Genomic DNA, 18,016 nt, shown 5'->3' with positions numbered 1-18,016 from the left:
GAATAAAAGAGCCTATGTGTACCCGTCTACTCACGGAAAAGCAACTGATACTAGAAACAACTGCATTTATTTTTTCCTGGTAACTAGCATTTCAAAACATTATTTTAAATCAACTATAAAAAGGAAAAAAAGAAAAAGAAGAAATCAAACTGTTGCCAAGAAATACATAAGAACATCTGTTTTTGCAAAAATATTTCTGGGATATTTTTGATTTAGAAAATGGTATGAAAAAGATTTACTGTTTTCAAGTCCTTGAAGCTTAAAATAAATTTGATAATCTAAATAGCAGGCCATGGAGAACAGTTTCAGCCAACTGTGGCACACAATGGCACATTTGCAGAATTTTAAATATTTCTTTTAATAATTGATGTAGTCGTTTTGAATCATTCTGCATAGGATATCAGGTGTGAGCAGATTGCATTAACGCTGCTTAAACATTTCAACTTGTCAGTATGGCCAACTCGATTTCGGAAATATTTGCAGTATTTTCCCATCGAAACAGTAATAAAGGCAAAATAAATATATGCCACTACTTTATAATCACCGAACATTAATGAATATTTTATGTCTTTTTAAATCTCCCTGTTTAATTTAAAAGGGTGAAATTAAGTCTCCTCCCTGCAATATGCCAATTATCTGTAAATCAAACAATAACTTGGCCATTATGCTCCTTTTTGTTAATATAAGAGAAGCTAATTTGAAAACATTGAATGGCATTTTTAGACTATCAGTTTAATAGTCCTTTCTGCCCTCTTGTGGGAGAAAGTTGAAACACACTCAAACTATAGAAACTGGAATTGTAAAAGAAAAAAAAAGGTAAAATTTTAGCTATAAAAATTTCATTCAGAAAGAAAAATAAAGCAGTCTATGTTTATCCATCCTGCATTATACTCATCTTCAATTACAAAAAGTAAATCAACAGAATGAAATTTAACTCATTATCTTTGCTTTTCTTGATTAAATTGGAGTTATTTATTTGAAACTAAATTTATATATTTTAATATACAATTTAAGTTTTACTACCATGAAATTCCCAGAATAACTCTGTGATAGAACCATAGTTAAACATTATTTCTAATGTAAAAACAACGATTCTTCAAGGAATTAAAAATTTTAATTTACAGAATAGAACACATATTATATAGGTTAAAAATGAAATGTCAATTTATATATTTAAAACCTGGAAAAATATCAAATAACTCAAATCTATGATTCAAATTAGGGGCCAAGAATAATTTTTAAGATTTTAGTTTCTAGTCAACAAACTATTCAAGTGATAAACAGAAAAAATAAACTTCAAGCAATGAGTTATTTATGCCAAATTCAGAAGTTGAAATTCACTGACAAAACAAAAAGAAAGGAAACCATGAAGAGTCTAGCCATTACTGAAACAATTCATACACTTCTGAAAACTGATTAAGGTGAAAACAGCTTGTTTTTCAATATGACATTAGTAATTATTTTAAGCAATGTAGTCCAAGAAAACATTTATGAAATAATCCAAGATTAAGCATGATTAATTCTCTTTATAAAAACATTAGTAGATAAATGACTGCTGTATTCACAACTTACAAGAGACAATGTGACACAGTTGTCATTTCAGTGTTTCAAAACATAAGTCTTGTCATAGCCCTACACATTTTTCCCCCTTACGGAAATAAATTACTGGCTTTTAGGTGGGTAGGGCCACAGGCAAGAAGGTACCTCTTCTCTCTTGGGGGAGGTTCTTTTTTGAAACAGTGGCCCTGGTTGGCCAGGCTGAAGAAAATATTGACACTATAAATAGACTCTTCTCAGATATTCTGAGCTAAATGACTGACGATCTCCAACAGCATCTCACGGATGCTGCCCAAGCCTGGGATGGAGCTGTTTAAGAAAAGCCTCCTCAAACTCCTTTTGGAAATAGGCAGGGTACACATTATAGATAATATATTTGAGAACAACCTTTCAAATAAAATATAAGCATGTTTGAAAATGCATGCTGTCAACAATTTCCGAATTAATATTTTAAATAATTACTATACAACAATGAAATACATCACATAATAATGAGTTATTTTTAAGCAGGTTTTAAGTTGACTATTTTAAGAATTAACAAGAGCTCTCATTTACCACATCTATCTTGCTAGGTCAAGTCATTTAATATATCTACAGTAATCACTGATGCTCTAGTTAATTAAAATTAGGAACCCAATAATGAAACATAAAGAGAAATTCCAACCAGACCAGATAAGCCCTCTATAACAGGGTCAACATTAGCTATAATGAGCTACCTTTATTCCCTAGCTGTGAGACATAACTCACCTCTTGAATGGTACTGCTTCCTGAGAAGTTCAGGTTGTACTCCCGCTGGACTTCTCGGTGGGTGATGATCAGCATGAAGTTTTGATTTAATGACTCCTGCAGGGCACTGAAAGGGTTGAAAGAAAAACAAGGAACTCTGAGATGAACAAGTTCTAACTTGCTTTACAGCTAGCTGCAAAAACCCCAGGAGTACCATAACCTCCACACAGGCATGTCTGGGCCCAATGTTAGCATCTTTTCAGCTCCTAAAGGCAAGAGAGCATGCTGAGAACAACCAAGGGGAGCTAACCTGTTAACTCCTTCTCTACCAAGGTGTTTTTAAACTTCAATTCTACATACTTTGCACGTATAAGAATTTTCTACAAGTCATATGCTATTACCCGCATACGTATTTCTTCCAAGAGAACCAAATTTGTCAATTATATCAAATTCCAAATACGCTACTAAAATGTATACTCAAAGGCTCTGGTTCAATTCCAAGTGAAATAGCTGTTCTAGAAAAACAGAAATATGAAACTATTGTTTATGTTCATGCATGCTGTATAAGAATAAAAATATTATTTCAGCCAAAATTCAGAGGATATTGACATCTACAAACCTTTAATTGCTATACCAAAATTCCTTCAAAATAAGTGTGCTTTCACTTAGGACTCAGTAATACATAGAAACCAGAAATTGGATAATTTAGAGGAACATTAAACTCTACACCAAAGATTCAAAATGTTAGAAATGTGTGAGAACCATGAAGAGTAAATGAAATGAGCTACGTAAATTAAGAAACATAAATCACGGTTTTATTCATTTTTAACAATATCAAGAAGCACTATTAGCACTGAAAACAAAAATCTCGCATTATTCCAGGCGCTAAGGAAACCAGCGCAAATGATATATAGTTCCTGTCCATGAAAAGCTTCATAATCTAATAAACAGACATAGAAACAGCCACAGTATAACGCAATAGGTACAATTGAGAAATTGAAAAAAAAAAGTACAATGAAAACTGAGAAGGAAGTGCTTAACTCTGCCTCAGTGAGAGGGGAAAAGGATTGGGGGAAAGCACAGAAGAGAAGAAAAATATAACTTGAAATATGAAGGATAAGTAGGACCTTAGAGTTTATTGAACACCTACCTATGTTTATGACACCGTTCTAGTTGCTAAGGATACAGTGGTGAACAAGAAAAAAAAGATTCCTGCTTTCATGAAACTTACATTCTAGTAAAGGAGACAAACGATAATCAAGTAAATAAATAATTTTAGAGAATGCTAAGTGCTGTGAAGAAAATAAAACAGGATTATAATATAAAAGGTAATGGGGGGGAGGTGAATGGAATTATTTTCAACAGAATAGTTGAGGAAGCCATCTCTGAGGAAGCGACATTTAAGTTGAGGCTGGTATGATAAGAAAGAGATAGTAGGAGTCTGATCATGTAGGTCCTTGCAGACCTTAGTAAAGAACTTGGTATTTATAGTAATTACAAAGGAAAGTCATTGGAGGGTTTTACACAGGAAAATGCTTAAGATCTGACTTACATTTATACAATATTATTCTAGCTGCTCTGGCTACAGTGAGGAAAGAGTGGAGGCAGGGAGAGCAGATAGGAGGCTACTCCAGGCAAAAAGTGATGGTGGCTTGAACTAGGGTGGTAAAGGTGGAGACAGTAAAGAGCTGTCAGGTTCAGATGTATTTTAGAGGTAGATGCCAGACAATTTACTGATGGTGTGTGAGAAAAAATGTAACCCCCAAGGTTTCTGGCCTGAGCAAATGGAAGGATGGAATTGTATTTAACAAGAGAAAACTGGGCCAGGTTGGGTGGGGAAGTTGAGAGTAAAGTTTTGGATATATTAAGTTTAAGACGCCTATTAGACATCCATGTACAGTTGTATACAAGAGTTAAAGGTCAAGAAAGAGAGTTCAGAGCAGGAGAGTTGACAGCATATACATAGTATTTAAATTCTGTGGCCAAAAGAAATCACCTAGGGAAACAGGTCACTTAAAATGAGAGAGGCCAAGATGGAGCCCTGGAGCATTCCAATAACTGAAAATCAAGCAGAGGAAGAGAAGTCAGTGTAAAGAAGACTGATAAATGGTCAGTAAGAAAAGAAGAAAACCAAGAAAGTCTATTATACAGGAGCCAAGAAGTAACTGTTCGAATTGGAGGACATGAGCAATTATGCCAAATGATGGCAAGACATTAAGTGCAGTAAGGGCAGAAAAATGACCATGTTCAGGCAATTGTGAAAAGCTCAGTGTGATCACAACGAAGGGTGAGTGCAAGGAGCGCGGTGAGGCTCAAACAGTAGGCTGGGTCAATGTTCAACATACCTATGTTAAAAGAATTTGGGGTCAGAAGATGCAAGTAATGGAAAGTCTACTTGGAGTTCCAAGGCTTTCATAGGTAGACCTATTTCACAACCATTTTCCAAAATTTTACTTTTGCTCTAGAGCTTGGCTGACTTCCCCTCATGTCAAAAACATCACTCCATACTCACTTCAATCTCTGTTCACGTTGTTCTCATTCTCCTTCCTATCTCTCCGCTCCAAAATACTGCAGACCTTTCAGAATACCTCATGGTCTACCATTTGTATTTATTAAAGATCTCCTCTTCTCTGAATTTGTATATCATACACTTCATTAAATACTTAATTATAGCATGTTTTGTACAGTTTGCTTTGTTTCATGTGTAGAAGTCCTGAATTCAAGACGATAAGCATTTTCAGGGTAAATATCTTAGTATTCATCCGTATTTCCCTTGGCAACTAGCATACTAAAAAGTGATTCAACTCAATCCTATAAATATTTAAGAAATAGTTCTGCATATTCTGAACTGCATATAAAGAACTACTAATTCTCAATTTTTGAGCCTACCTATGAAATGCCATTTTATTCAAAAAATTGTGGTTTAGAAAAGTTAAGTAATTGCCCAAGGTTATGCAGCTATAAAAAGATGGAACCCAGTTTCTAAACTATCTTTGATTTTATATTCTTTACATGTCGGCATCCTACCTCCCAAATGGCTGGGCTGCTTTGGAGATATAGAGATGAATAAGACTCCTGCTTGTTAGCAGTTCACCATTTGTTCTTTCTATAATTATTCAATTCCTAATATTTGCAATAATATAGGACTAAAAGACAATCACTGACCTCAAGACAGACTATTCAGAGACGTTAAAACAGATGTGAGGATTGTAGAGAAAGAAAAGAGTACTATGAAGTACTATGAAGAAGAACGGATAATAATTTGACCAGGAGATATGTAGGATGATTTTAGACAGAGACTAGTTTGAGCAGAGATGGAAATGGGAGAACATAGGGAAAGGTGCAGAAAGCAAGGAGGAAAAAGTGTTATGGGGAGGTGAAGAAGAATTTGACAAAGAGAAAACTTGAACCTTAAGGACCTACGTTATGGGGGCTTCAAATGCTAGGCTAAGGAGCTCAGAATTCTGGAAGTCTGGATTATTACATAGATCCTCCTTTATCTTTACATACGAATCTACACACTTTTAATACTTTTAGTGCTTGCCTTTATGCAATTCCTTAAATGTGTTTCTTGATCTTGACTCGCAGACTTGTGCACTAACTTTGCAGAAAGGTTTGCCAGGACCAGCACTGACTGCCAAACTACTTTAGAAGATCAATTTAGTCTAGTTCTACAATTCCTCAATGGTCCTAGCATAGGGTAAGAGGGCAAGAAAAATGCCTATGGCTTTAAACTGCTTGGGAGTCACACAGCCACCAGATTTGAATCCCTGTTCCATCACTTGCTAGTTATTTGACCTTGAAAAGTCAATGATTCATTCGTTCAAGAGTATTTATGGAGTGTCTACCATACACAAGGTGCTACTTTAAGCACTTAATTACTCTGTAAATTCTCAGTTTCCTCTTCAGGAAAAGGATAATAATCCTTACTTCATAGAACTATGAATATTAAATTTTAGAAAGCCAAGTGGGAATTTTTATTACATATAAGTTTTAAGGTGATCTGTTATAACTTATTGAAAACAGAACACTTTCGAGGGGTACCCATACTTTAAAACCTTACAAGGTTACAGTGAAACATTAACAAAAGGATTTGTGGTGATTTTGTGACAGTTACTTTTCATGTTTTAGTGCCATTCCTCTGCGAGAGTTCACAGAGAGTAAAATCTTTTTTGATGCATTGAACATAATTGTATATTAAGCCTAATGTTATCCAGACTCAGGGTGTTCTTTTTCACACAGGTCTTTTTGGGGGTTGATATACCACATTCCTGTTCCTTGTGAGAATGATGTGTTTGGAGGAGTAAGCTGAGGGTATTATATATGACCTTAGACTCCGGCCTGATTCATTCACTTAGCCATTAATAATAATGGCTAACGTTAAATGAGTGCTACTATGTATCAGGCATTAAGAGCTTCCTGTCAACTTTATGAAGTTATTATCATTTTCATTTTACAGATGAGGAAACTGATGTTAGGTTACTTACTTGCTTAACGTCACACACAAAATAAGGAGCAGTGACCAGGTCTAACTCTTATGATTCGTCCTTCATGTACTCAAGAAGGGAACCCAGTAAGATCATATTTCTGTTTGGAGTTTATTGTGGGATGGGCAGACAAGCAAACTTACAATTCACATATGGTACCATTTGCTAAGAACTCTAATACCAGTTTTCCTAAGGTGCTATGGAAATACAGAGGAAGAATACCTAAATTAAACCAAAGAGGCTTTTCACAGAATCTGACATGTGAACTGAGTTTTCTTTGTTTTGTGAGATGCTTTTGGGGGGGGGGGGGAGCAGGGGGACCCAAGGCTGTAAAGAATTTATTGTGGTGATTTGCATAATTTGCAAAGACTTTATTGCTAAAATATTATCTAGGCAAACTGATTCCAGCTGCTGCTTAGCAGAATGAGTTGAGTCTTCAAGTTGCGGCATCTAGGAGCGATTTTCTCCAAGTGTCTTCTAATGGTTGGTGAGGATAGTTAGCCATGGTTAATCCACCTTCAAGCTGTCGGTCTTTTACTTTCAAAATGCAAAGTAATTCATGCTACTTCAACTTTTGACCTTTAGAGTACTCTGAGGATGACTGCCAACCAAAGCAGTAGTTGAGAAATAATATGAAACAGTTTTTTTGTGTGTGAGGCAAATTGGCCCTGAGCTAACACCTGTTGCCCATCTACTTCTTTTTGCTTGGTGAAAATTGTTGCTGAGCTAACATCTGTGCTAATCTTCCTCTATCTTATGTGGGATGCTGCCACAGCATGGCTTGACGAGCAGCACTAGGTCTGCGCCCGGAACCCAAACCTGTGAACCTTGGTACACCAAAGTGGAGCCCGCGAATGTAACTACTATGTCACTGGGCTGGCCCCGGTTTTGTTTTGTTTTGTTTTTAATGGTATGTTTTTGCTTCAATTAAAGGAAGAAGTAAAGGTGTAAGCAAACGTAGAAAATTTTTAAAAGCAGTTTGAATTTTAACTCAATGCAAGAAATGGTTTTCATAGAATATCTATTCTCCCCTCACTGTTTTTTAATTTTTTATTCTCCATTATGATTTTCCTTTCAGTTCGAATATTTGCATTTACCACCAAGGGGATAGTTTTGTTTCTACAAACATACAAGGGCCATTAAAACCTACTTCTGCTCTACCCTCAAATACAGACTGAAATTAATGTTCAAAATGTAATGAGAATCATAACATTTGTCCCCAAGCTTTGAGCTATTGGCTATTTGCAAAAAGTATAATAGAATACAATGAATGTTAAAATTTTTAAGCAATGAGTAAGCAAAGTGCTAGACATTTTCACAAGTAGTATCTCATAATTCTCCTAGCCAATTTCTTAATTTTAAAATTGGGGGGCAGGGAGTAAAGATATAAGAGAGGTAACTATAAAACAACAGATTAGATGATAGATATCCACTCCTCTAAGATTTTCAGTTTTAAAACTAAGCGTTAATATCTAAGCCAGCAACACAATTCTAGAAACAGTTTCAGTATAACATCCTTTTTCTGCTTTCTTTTTTGTCCACAAGTCTTGGGTTCCCAGTGTTCTTGATTAGCAAAATGTCCACCTCTGCCTGGGGAGATCCCATTCCAATTTAACTATGAACATTTATCAGAAACATCTGTAAAATATCTGCCTTCTAATGAGTATCAATTTCATTTTAATTCATTGGCTTAGTTTAATACATTTTATACTCCCCTCCAGTTTTTTTTTATAAAAGAAAAACAATGCACAGCATATTTTAACACACAGGCCCCAATAAATCAATCTGAAGCTGTAGACACTTTTATACATGTGAACACCAAAAGTCATAAATTATTAGCCTCCATGGGTCAAGTACTGATAAAAGCAACAACATTAAGAAAATGAATGTAACAGTCTTTATTTACTATCTTGACTGAGTCTATTTCACTTTGAGAGAGCACTTTAGTGATCCACTTAATGCAGAAAGCACATAGCTATTTCAATACGTATGATGTGGCGATCTTTCAAGGTTAACTTAAGGCTGCATTATGGTAGTGAAACAATCATTTGATCATCATGTAGCTATACACCTGTCACTAATTCCCGATTAAGAAGAGGAATGGCTTCACTCCTGCCAAACAGCAGCACCCTATTTCATAGGGTAGCACAGTAGCAGGCAGGGTGTCTTGCATAAAGAATAATAACAGCAATTTAAGGATTTCCTTCCCAGCAATCCTTGAATCAAGAAGTCCTCTTAAAGTCTTCAGGGGGCAAAAGATTTGGCCAGACTAAACATAGCCTTCCTATCAAAACAGCAACACTTCTAGAGGAAGCACTCATTGTTAGAAAGTATAAATCCATCGACATTAAACAACCAGACTAGGAAAAACAGCAAATTCGGACGTGGGCTTCAGGGTTGTTAGGGACTGAAGGTTTCTGTCTCCCCACGAATTCACATGCTGACAGCCTAACTCCCAATGTGATGGCATCTGGAGGTAGGGCCTTAGGAAAGTGATTAAGTTTAGACGAAGCCAGGAGGTTGGGGCCCCTATAATGGGATTAGTGTCCTTATAAGAAGAGGAAGAGAGACCAGAGCTTTTTCTCTTCTCTCTCTCTGCCAAGTGAGGGCACAGAGAGAAGGCAGCCATCTGCCAGCCAGGAAGAGGGTTCTCACCAGGAACCAAATCTTCCAGCCCCTTGTTCATGGACTTCTCAGCCTCCAGAACTGTGAGAAATAGCTTTTGTTTAAGCCACATAGTCTACGGTATTTTGTTTTAGCAGCCTGAGTTGACTAATATAAGGGCTTTTAGGTGTACTGTATTCCTAGCACTCAGGTAAACAGCTGCCACCAGTTCAGCACAGGCTTCTAAACGGCTCTCTTTTAAACACCTGTATATACACATCCAAATTAAAATCTCACTCATTAAAATCCATAGCAGAAAACAATATGCTTTTGTCAAAAGTCATGTAACTAGGGGATGGTTAAGAATTGTGCATTTATTGTATGTAAATTTTATCTCCATAAAAAATCGTAAACTATAGGGGGCCAGCTCCGTGGCCGAGTGGTTAAGTTAGTGTGCTCCACTGCGGCGGCCCAGGGTTCGGATCCTGGGCGTGAACATGGCACCACTCGTCAGGCCACGTTGAGGCGGTGTCCCATATCCCACAACTAGAAGGACCTGCAACTAAGATATACAACTGTGTACGGGGGGGTTGGGGGGATAAAGCAGAAAAAAAAAATTGTAAACTATAAAAAAATACTTGAAGAATCTGATAGCTACCATTTTTTTGCAATGAAATGGGCCCCATATTTTTAACTTCAAAAATACAACACACTTTTAAGCAATGTAAATGGGAACCATGAATTTGCTGCCATTGTTACTTAATAATAATAATAATACATATCCACTGACACATATGGGCTGTTGTCAGCGAAATTGTACTTCTCAAATCAATGCTGTATATGTAGTTAAGACAGGGAAAGTATTAACACCAATACAGGGATTGAAATCTCCTGTTTCATTTCTGCTGTGTGCGTATGCTATTTCTTTTCTTGCACTAGATATTTTAAACAAAAATATCAATGTAAAATAATAGGCTTAGAAGGTTCATTTACAATAGGTTTTATTTTGTAAAGATGACCTGATCTTAAAGCAAAAACAGCAGTTTCTTTCAAATTACTGTGACTTTTTATTATAAAAACGTAAATAATCTTGGAATGTGCTATTGAATTTTTTATTAATACTTTACAATTTATATCTCTCCAAAAGGCACTACAAAATTTTCTCTCTTTGGGAATACTTTATGATCTACAATGATCTTATCATCTTTTCAGATACATCAAGATTTTGAATTAAAAAGCATGACACATGGCAATTTAAAGTTCCATTCTAAACTTGCAGAGTCATATGAGCTCTTGTCAACAAAAGATCAAATTTACTATAATTATGGATTATTTACACTAAAACAAAATAAGAAATCAATATGTAAATGTAATGTTTGTTGTAGCTAATGCAGCCAGCAATGACAGATTAGGTTCAAATAGCAATCAGTTTGAAAATCTGGCACATATGTAAATGAGCTAGGGACTTGATGTTTACATTTGACTGTATTTCATTCAGGATTTTTAAATTGTCTCAGGAACAGCATAAAAATAAAATGTTAATCTTCCCACTATAAATACAACCTGAACCCTGAACATAACTAACACTAGATTTTGCTCCTGTCCAGCTAAACTAACATATGATGCTAATAATTCAGAGCTGCAGATTACATCATTCTTAATTAACACTCTGCTACAGTTGTTAACATCCTCCAAGACACCATGTTATCATCACCACAAGTTCTGTAACAATCTTAAAACCATGTTTAACGAAGGTTGGCCTCTTACTCTGCAGCTACTTTTAATTGCTTTCTTTGCTGGCAATTAAATATGTCTAAATAAACAAACATTTGGTTTCACATAATTCTTAACATTTTTCATGATGATTTCAAAGTTCAGGTGTCCTTATGTCTATAATTACTGTTTATCAATATAGTGATATATTGGATGCAGCAAACTGTATTAACCAAAGTATGTAAGATTAATCAAAATGTGGTAATTAATGGCGATAGTGATATATTGTGATCCATCAAGTAGTTCATAACAAAACTGTCAAAACATAATTCTATCCATCTAGACAAAATATGAAGAAAACAAAAAAAATTACATTTATAGACAAATTGATTTTTGTTTCATGAATTAGTGACCAAGTTTCTGACTGTCCATTAAATCAACCATAGAAAATACCTGCGGCTCTTTTTCAAAGTGTGACGTTAACAAGCTAATCTCAGCAGTCACCGACCTATCAATAGGCAATAAACTGTACAAATGGGTTTGGTACATCAATCCAATTAGATGTGTTGTGATCTCCACAATGCTTTAATTGGGGACAAGTTTCTTCTTTCATTCAGAATGCATAACTTTAGGGAAATGTTTTCTTCTTAAAATGAGCCACTTTTCAGTAGCCCCATATTAAGAAACATTTACCAACCAAATACTTCCTAATTTCACTTTTGCAAAATCTAATATTAATGCTCACTAAAATTAAAGTTGAACAGTAATCACAATAATGTACTTGAAACATTATATCAATTTATTCTTGAGAAATGATGAGTTACTTTAAGAATGATATATCAAATTATCAAATATTGTACTGATTACAACTCTGGTAAAGCATTTTCACAGATGAATATCTTTTGTGAAAACAAAAAAAAAAGTTGTTTTGAAAGGATTTTGGAAGAAAAATTTGATCCAATCAGAACACTTAATTGCATATATAAAGTTTTCAGAAAACTGTCATTTATAGGCCATTTAAGGTCTCTGCCACACTGCTAAAACCTCATAAATATTAATCAATTAAAAAGCCACCATGATGAAGACACACTCATAGAAAAACCATTTCAAGTGACATTTCAGCAAATTATTCAGAGGTTAAAACCTACTGGTTTTTTTCCCAGTTTGAAAATAAAAATATAAGCCAAAGGAGTCCCCCATTGGAAGTTGTTCACCTCTTCCTGAAGGAGCTGCATCACATCGTTCACCCACTTAAAGGATTTACTGAGTATTTACTACGGGCCAACAGGCACTGCTCCTGGTTTACTTTACAAACGAACTAGGTTGAAATGAGACTTTATGTTGAGGACCTTACTGACTCTGACCTTTCGAGAAATGCTCAAAGGCACTAGGATGAGTGGTTTGAAGTTAAGAGTACCATGAGAGACAAGTCCAAGCTCATCTGTTAACTGGCTCTGTAACCTGGGAAAGAGAAACTACTGAGCACCTGCACTGTGCCAGGTTTGATGTTCCCATATGCTATCTTATTTAATCACACTGCCCCTCTCCAAAGCCCTGGGAGGCAGAAATTATCATCCTGATAATTCTGGGTGAAGAAGCTAAGTCCTAATAGACTATTTAACTTCCCCCTTCAGGACCTCAGTTCCTCCACTCATAAAATGGGAGTGGATTAGATGACTGCTTTAACTCCTTTACAGACGATATCCTAGAGCTTTCCTCTTAAGTCTAAGTCAGAGCTCTTGTGGATGTGACTCTTCTTAGGTTAAGGGAGTCCATCAAGAACTGAAACAGCAGGATACAGACAAAAGAGTGAAAAATATTACAGGTATTAACATTTGTGCAGAGATTGTGAGGTGCTGGGAAAACAGAAGTAGGATAACAGCTATTTGAAAGCATCCACAGAATGCCCTTCTAGTAACTGAATCCCACAACAGTTCCATGATACTTCTCTCTTATCCTTCTTAGTTGGGATAATGGGGGCAGACGAGTGTCTAGAATGGCCTCTGTACAGGATGAAAGCAATACGAATGAGAAAAAGAGAGGCAAAAGGTATACTGGATTTGTGTGAGTATCAAGATACATACCACCCAGAGGGTGGCACCTCTTAGGTAGGACCAAGGCTAGAAGCACAGGTGAACCTATTACCACAGCTGCTGGATGATTACAAGAAGCAGAGAGAGAGTAGGAATACTTTAGTCTTTCCTCTTATTATACCACGCTTAATGGATCTAGTGAAGTACATATCAAACATAGAATTAGAAGAGACTTCAAAGATCATGAGAATGTTTCATTTGCTTTTCTTCAAGCTTCTGCAGATATCTATATGGAGAATTCTGCCCAGGCTACTTCTCCCCACAAAGGAAGAGTTTTAGTGAGAACACTTGCAGCAATTTTTCCCCATTCTAGAGTTGCTTCTCTCAGAGTAAGAGAAGAGACTATTGCAATTATTCACAAGGTCACATTGTACTAAATTAAATTTCAGAGAAGGCAGGGATGAGACCAGCAGCATCCTCTTTCACTTCCTATGCCCTAGTGCACTAAATTCTCTTCCACTTCTTACCCTCTGTGGTAGATACACCCTAGACAAGGCTTGCCATGAGCTCTCTAAGCTCTCTTTCCTACTGTGAACAGGTTGATGAGGCAGGCCTACTGCATCAGTCCATCAGGCTCTGAAGACCCAGTCATAACTTTCGATAAGCCACCTAAGCATGTGGATCCTAAGATTTAGATCTGAAGTGAGAGGTAAAAGACCCCACTTAGGACTCAAGTCTAAGCCACATGCTCCATTGGGTCCTGTCTGGCTATTAAAGCAGCTTGTTTCCTAATATGGATAATGATTTTTATGTGTATAATCCACTGATAAGAACCTTAGAAGAAAGGAAGAATGAGTCGCATCATGGATCCCCAAGAATCTAGAAAAGCCTCATTATTTTCTGGTAGCAGCTGAGGCCCAGAACAGAGGAATGACCTGCCCAATGTCATACAGTGATTCTGTGGCAGAGCAGAGGCTAAGACTCAGATATCTTGACTCAATATTCCTTGATTCCTTCCATAGCACCCACTGGAAAATACAACACCTTACTCTCACTTAATTCAAGGCTATTGTCACCTACTTTCACACCAATGGTTTTCAAAGGACAAAAAAATGCCATACATTTTAACTTTAGTGGTTTACTCAACTATCACAGGAGTCTCAATTAGCACCCTGAATTTAGTCATGCTTGCACAAATAGCAACTAATTCAAAGCCATAGTTAAAAGGAACTTGACAACTCAGAGGCCACACAAGAAGACCACATGCTTGACTACATGACCAGAGCTCAACCATACCCTCATAGAAGTTACTGAAATATTAACTGGAATCATCCTCCCAGTATAAAAAGGTCAAAATTCAGCAGCAAGACTCAGTTACTACTTGTAAAAGGGACAACTACACACAAGAGATACCTTATTTTCTGTCACCTTGCTATAAAAAGGAAGAAAATCTATATAATTAAAATGGAGCTTGACATTTTAATCACTAATTAAAATGAAACCAAAGCAAGTTGAAAAGACTGTTTTTTATTACCTTTTCTAGCAAGATGATCATTAGTAAGTCCAAATCCAGAAATATTACACCTTCTCCAACTGTATTGATACGTGGTCTGAGTGCTTTAGCACTAGCTCTTTCCCTTGCCTAGAATACTCTTCAATCTGCCCTTCACTTGAATGGCTCCTCCATCATTCAGGTCTCACCTTAAATGGTACATCTTCAGAAAGACCTTTTCCTGACCTTACAACCTATAGCAGTCACCCAAATACTGCTTATCATGTCACTTAATTTTAGTTTTCTGCAAAGCGCTTATTATCATCTGATATTTTTTCTTGTTTATCTTGTTTATAGTTTGTTGCCTGGTCCCCCACCCTACCCTTACCTCTATACATATTACATTGTAAACTCCATGCAAGCAGGCACCTTGTTGTCTTATTCCTCACTGTATCCCTAGCACCTAAAACAAGGACTGAACGTATTGGGTAAGATAATACTCAATCTATACCTGGTAAATGAGTAAATAATTGATGTCCTGCACGAATAATATGATAGATGAACTCTCCATTTATCTGAAAAACATTTTATGATAAGTTTGACAGCAAAACAGCCAATGGACAGACTACAGATGCATGGACCAAAAATCACGTTCCTCAATTGGTAATAAAACTTTTCACATTCATTACAACAAATGTTTGTTCATTAAAGGCCCTCTTATGTAGATGACACTTTCATGAGCTGAGGGAGATGCTGAGTAAGAATGCTCTTGCTCTTCAAAGGCTCAGGATCTGGTTGGAGAGAGGACAGCCATACATGAAATAATACTAGGAAAACTAAGACTCATAGAGGAAAGATGTTGCCCGAGACCACAAAACCAGTATAGGACAGATAGAGGACTGAAGAGTCTGAGTATAAAGCCAGAGCTTCTTCCATTACTCCACAGTATGATGGGAAAGGCCATAAGGAACACTGGACAAAAATAAAGGCTAAGCTCATGCCAAGGAGTGGAGATTGTCTAGCTCTTTACATTTATGGGACATCTGTAAGATCTTCTATATAATATCTAATCTCTGTTCTGCATGATGTTTAGTATTCCACCATAAGAACTTTACTCTTAAGCTTTAGTCTCTCTTAAGAGCAAATATCCTTAGGAAAGTGTCACCTTACAATATTTATTCCACAAATACTTCTAATTACCTACTATGGTTCAGGCACTCTTCTAGCTGCTGAAGATATTACAGTGAACAAAAAAAAAGTCCCTGATTTCTTGTAGCTTTATGCTGTGATGAGGGAGATGGACAACAAATATGAAAATGAATATATTACTAATGTTACTAATATACTGCATTGTCGTGATAAACCAAGACAAAGTAAGAGAGAACAACAGAGGGCCTGTTTTAGATAGGGGAATCAAGAAACTCTACATTTGAGTAGAGGCTGAAAAAAGTGAAGGAATGAGCCAGGTTGCTAACTGGTGGAAGATCATTCCTGGCAGAGGAACAGCAAAGTGCAAATGCCCGGAAGTGGAAGCACACTTAGAATGTTTAAAGAAGTGTAAGAAGCCCCGTGTGGCTGGCAAGCTATGAGCCGGAGGGAGAGTAATAAAAGATGGAGAGAATCAGGGACAAGATTATGGTAGCTCTCTACAGGCCATAGTAAGGAACTTGCGTTTTATTCTAAGTGTGATGGAAAGATAGTGGAGGCGTTTGAGCAGGGGAGAGACATAATCAAGTTATGTTTTTTAAAAGAGAGCTATTGGTTCATTTTCATCTTAATGAGACTATTTGAACATGGGGTGAGGTGCAGTTTGAATGCAGTGGAAAAGGAACAGGGAAAAAGAAGAGGTCATTAAATGGTGAGGCTGAGACAGGACAAAAAAGGTTTACCCACTAATTTTTATTATCTGTGATTATAAATGAGATTTAGCCATAACTTTTTCTTGTATTATCTTTTTCTGGTTTTGGTATCAAGATTATATGAGTATTATAAAATAAGATACGTAGCAATCCCTCTGAGAAGAATTTGTATAAAACTAGGACAATCTGTTCCATCAGAATTTGGTAAGATTTCTTTACAGAAATCCTCCGGGGTGGAGGAGGGGGAAGGAGTGACATGCAAAATTTTTGATTATTAATTCAGTTTCTTTAATGGTTATTATTTCTTTTAGGTTATCTATTTCCTCTTGTACTTATTTTAATATTCTATATTTTATATAAAATACTCCATTTCAGGGCCAGCCCAGTGACGCAGCGGTTAAGTGCGCACGTTCTGCTTCGGCAGCCCATGGTTCGCTGGTTCAGATCCCAGGTGTGGACGTGGCACCGCTTGGCAAGCCATGCTGTGGTAGGCGTCCCACATATAAAGAGGATGAAGATGGGCACAGATGTTAGCTCAGGGGCAGCCTTCCTCAGCAAAAAGAGGAGGATTGGGAGCAGATGTTAGCTCAGGGCTAATCTTCATTAAAAAAAGAAATCTCCATTTCATCTAAATTTCAGATTTTACTGGCATAAAGATATGCATATTTTATTATTATTTATGTATATTTGTTTTAAAACAATTTATAAATTTAGTATTAATTTGATAATTATTTTATTAATTAAAAAAATCTCTTCTGAATCTATAGTTAAGTCCCCTTTTTCATACCTAATATTTTTATTTGTGCTTACTCTTATTTTTTCTTGGCTTGACTTTTCAAGCAAACAGTTATTACTCTTATTGATTACCTCTACCATTAATTTCTGCTTTTTAATCTTTCTCTTTTCTTCAGACTTACTCCATTGTTATTTCTCTATTTTCCTTATGTTAAACACATAATTCAATTTTCTTTCTTGTCTTCTAATTAACCACCTTAAAATTTCCCTATAAGGACCAGTTTTGCTGTATTCAGTTTTCTTATCTAGCACTCCCATTTATGTTATCTAAGTATCTAGTGGTTGCTATTATGACTTCATTTTTCCCCATGCCAAATTGTTTTCATGTAAATTATTTGTAGTATCCAAATGTATGGAGGATCTCACAGGTATCTTTTATTATTACTTCACGTCTAATTTTATGGCATAATGGTCAGAGAATGGGGTCAGTATGACAGAGATTCTTTGATACTGACTTTGTGTTCTAGTACATGGTAAATTTTCATAAGTATTCCACATGTGCTCAATTCAGTTATTCAAATCTTCTATAGCCTACAAAGATTTATTGCTTAATTCATTAGTTTGTGAAAAATGTTTGTGTATGATTGTGGCTGATCTATTTCTCCTTGCAGTTCTGTCAATTTTTGTTGATTTGTATACACAAGTTCACAATTGGCATATCCTTTTGGTAAACTGTCCCTCAATGCTATATTTGCCTTAAATTCAATTTTATGTGATTATTGCTATACTACATTCTTTTAATTAATATTT

General features: G+C 36.1%; 1 protein-coding gene across 5 annotated transcripts in view; it reads right to left on the bottom strand.

Moving 5' to 3' along the window:
- Positions 1-18,016, bottom strand: part of FAF1 (Fas associated factor 1) — a 472,685-nt gene that overhangs the window by 237,911 nt on the left and 216,758 nt on the right. For all 5 annotated transcript variants that reach the window (XM_044770763.2, XM_044770762.2, XM_044770761.2 and 2 more), the window contains one exon: positions 2,305-2,410. In XM_044770763.2, the coding sequence (XP_044626698.1) occupies positions 2,305-2,410 (106 nt within the window). The remainder of the gene's footprint in view (positions 1-2,304; positions 2,411-18,016) is intronic.

This window comes from Equus asinus, chromosome 5 (assembly GCF_041296235.1).
Source record: "Equus asinus isolate D_3611 breed Donkey chromosome 5, EquAss-T2T_v2, whole genome shotgun sequence".
NCBI lineage: Eukaryota > Metazoa > Chordata > Mammalia > Perissodactyla > Equidae > Equus > Equus asinus.
Note: the sequence above shows the minus strand (reverse complement) of the source record. Positions and strands in the feature narration are given on the sequence as shown.